This window comes from Lampetra fluviatilis, chromosome 67 (assembly GCF_964198595.1).
Source record: "Lampetra fluviatilis chromosome 67, kcLamFluv1.1, whole genome shotgun sequence".
NCBI classification, from domain to species: Eukaryota; Metazoa; Chordata; class Hyperoartia; order Petromyzontiformes; family Petromyzontidae; genus Lampetra; species Lampetra fluviatilis.
The window spans coordinates 3,792,557-3,794,887 of record NC_136341.1 but is presented as its reverse complement, the minus strand read 5'-3'; the positions used below and the strand labels follow the sequence as shown (position 1 = coordinate 3,794,887).

The 2,331-nt window shown below is 55.7% G+C and overlaps 1 protein-coding gene across 1 annotated transcript in view; it reads right to left on the bottom strand.

The window, feature by feature from the left end:
• Positions 1–1,290: 1,290 nt before the first annotated feature.
• PIGX (phosphatidylinositol glycan anchor biosynthesis class X) overlaps positions 1,291–2,331 on the bottom strand; it is a 9,874-nt gene continuing 8,833 nt past the window's right edge. The window contains 1 exon segment of the mRNA XM_078882794.1: positions 1,291–1,300. Coding sequence (XP_078738920.1) covers positions 1,291–1,300 — 10 coding nt within the window.

The window sequence follows — 2,331 nt, the reverse complement described above, 5'->3', positions numbered from 1 at the left end:
AGCAGTCAGTAGCAGCAGCAGCAGTAGCAGCAGCTACAGCAGTCAGTAGCAGCAGTAACAGCAGCAGTAGTAGCAGCAGCAGTAGCAGCAGTCAGTAGTAGCAGTCAGTAGCAGCAGCAGTCAGTAGCAGCAGCAGTAGCAGCAGCAGTCAGTAGCAGCAGCAGCAGTAGCAGCAGCTACAGCAGTCAGTAGCAGCAGTAACAGCAGCAGTAGTAGCAGCAGCAGTAGCAGCAGTCAGTAGTAGCAGTCAGTAGCAGCAGCAGTCAGTAGCAGCAGCAGCACACAGTAGTAGCAGCAGCTACAGCAGTCAGTAGCAGCAGTAGCAGCAGCAGCTACAGCAGCTACAGCAGCAGTAGTAGCAGCAGCAGCTGCACCTACAGCAGTAGCAACAGTAGCACACAGTAGTAGCAGCAGCAGTCAGTAGCAGCAGCAGTAGCAGTAGTAGCAGTCAGCAGCAGCAGTAGTAGCAGCAGTAGCTACAGCAGCAGCAGCTACAGCAGCAGCAGCTACAGCAGCTGTAGCAACAGTAGTAGTAGCAGCAGCTACAGCAGCAGCAGCAACTACAGCAGCAGCAACTACAGCAGCAGCAGCTACAGCAGCTGTAGCAACAGTAGTAGTAGCAGCAGCTACAGCAGCTACAGCAGCAGCAGCAGCAGCTACAGCAGCAGCAGCTACAGCAGCAGCAGCTACAGCAGCAGCAGCTACAGCAGCAGCAGCAGCTACAGCAGCAGCAGCTACAGCAGCAGCAGCTACAGCAGCAGCAGCAGCAGCAGCGGCTACAGCAGCAGCGGCTACAGCAGCAGCAGCTGCAGCAGCAGCAGCAGCAGCTACAGCAGCAGCAGCAGCGGCTACAGCAGCAGCGGCTACAGCAGCAGCAGCTACAGCAGCAGCAGCTACAGCAGCAGGGGTCTGTGTAGTCATGGCCAGGTCCGAGACACTGAACCGACAACCACAGAGGAGGTGGTGGTCGTGATAGTGCTGATGGTGATGCTGATGGTGCTGATGATGGTGATGCTGATGATGGTGTTGCTGATGATGGTGCTGATGCTGCTGCTGATGATGCTGATGGTGATGCTGATGATGGTGCTGATGCTGCTGATGATGGTGCTGATGGTGGTGCTGATGATGGTGCTGATGCTGCTGATGATGCTGATGGTGGTGCTGATGATGATGATGCTGCTGATGATGATGCTGCTGATGGTGATGGTGGTACCGCTGGCAGCTGAGGCGTGGGTCCCATGCTCTGTAACGTCGATAGCTGCCACGTGGACGGCGTGAGTGACCCTGAGGTCACGTGCGTCTGGCGAGACGGGGAGACACACCCACACACTCACCCACACGCTCACCCACTCACTCACTCATACACTCACCCACTCACTCACCCACTCACACACTCACACACCCACTCACTCAGTCACTCACTCACACACTCAGTCACTCACTCAGTCACTCACTCACACACTCACCCACTCACTCACTCATACACTCACCCACTCACTCACACACTCACTCACTCAGTCACACACTCACACACTCAGTCACTCACTCAGTCACTCACTCACACACTCACACACTCACTCACTCAGTTACACACTCACACACTCAGTCACTCACTCACTCAGTCACTCACTCACACACTCACCCACTCACTCACTCACTCAGTCACTCACTCACTCAGTCACTCACTCACACACTCACCCACTCACTCACTCATACATTCACCCACTCACTCACACACTCACTCACTCAGTCACACACTCACACACTCAGTCACTCACTCACTCAGTCACTCACTCACACACTCACCCACTCACACCCTCACTCACTCACTCACCCACTCAGTCACTCACTCACACACTCAGTCACTCAGTCACTCACTCAGTCACTCACTCACACACTCACCCACTCACACTCTCACTCACTTACCCACCCACACACTCACACACTCACTCACCCACTCACCCACACACTCACCCACTCACCCACACACTCACCCACACACTCACACACTCACCCACACACTCACCCACTCACCCACTCACTCACCCACACACTCACCCACTCACTCACCCACTCACTCACCCACTCACCCACTCACTCACCCACGCACTCACCCACACACTCACCCACGCACGCACCCACGCACTCACCCACACACTCACCCACTCACTCATCCACTCACCCACACACTCACCCACTCACTCACCCACTCACTCACCCACTCACCCACACACTCACCCACTCACCCACTCACCCACTCACTCACCCACGCACGCACCCACGCACTCACCCACACACTCACCCACACACTCACTTACTCACCCACACACT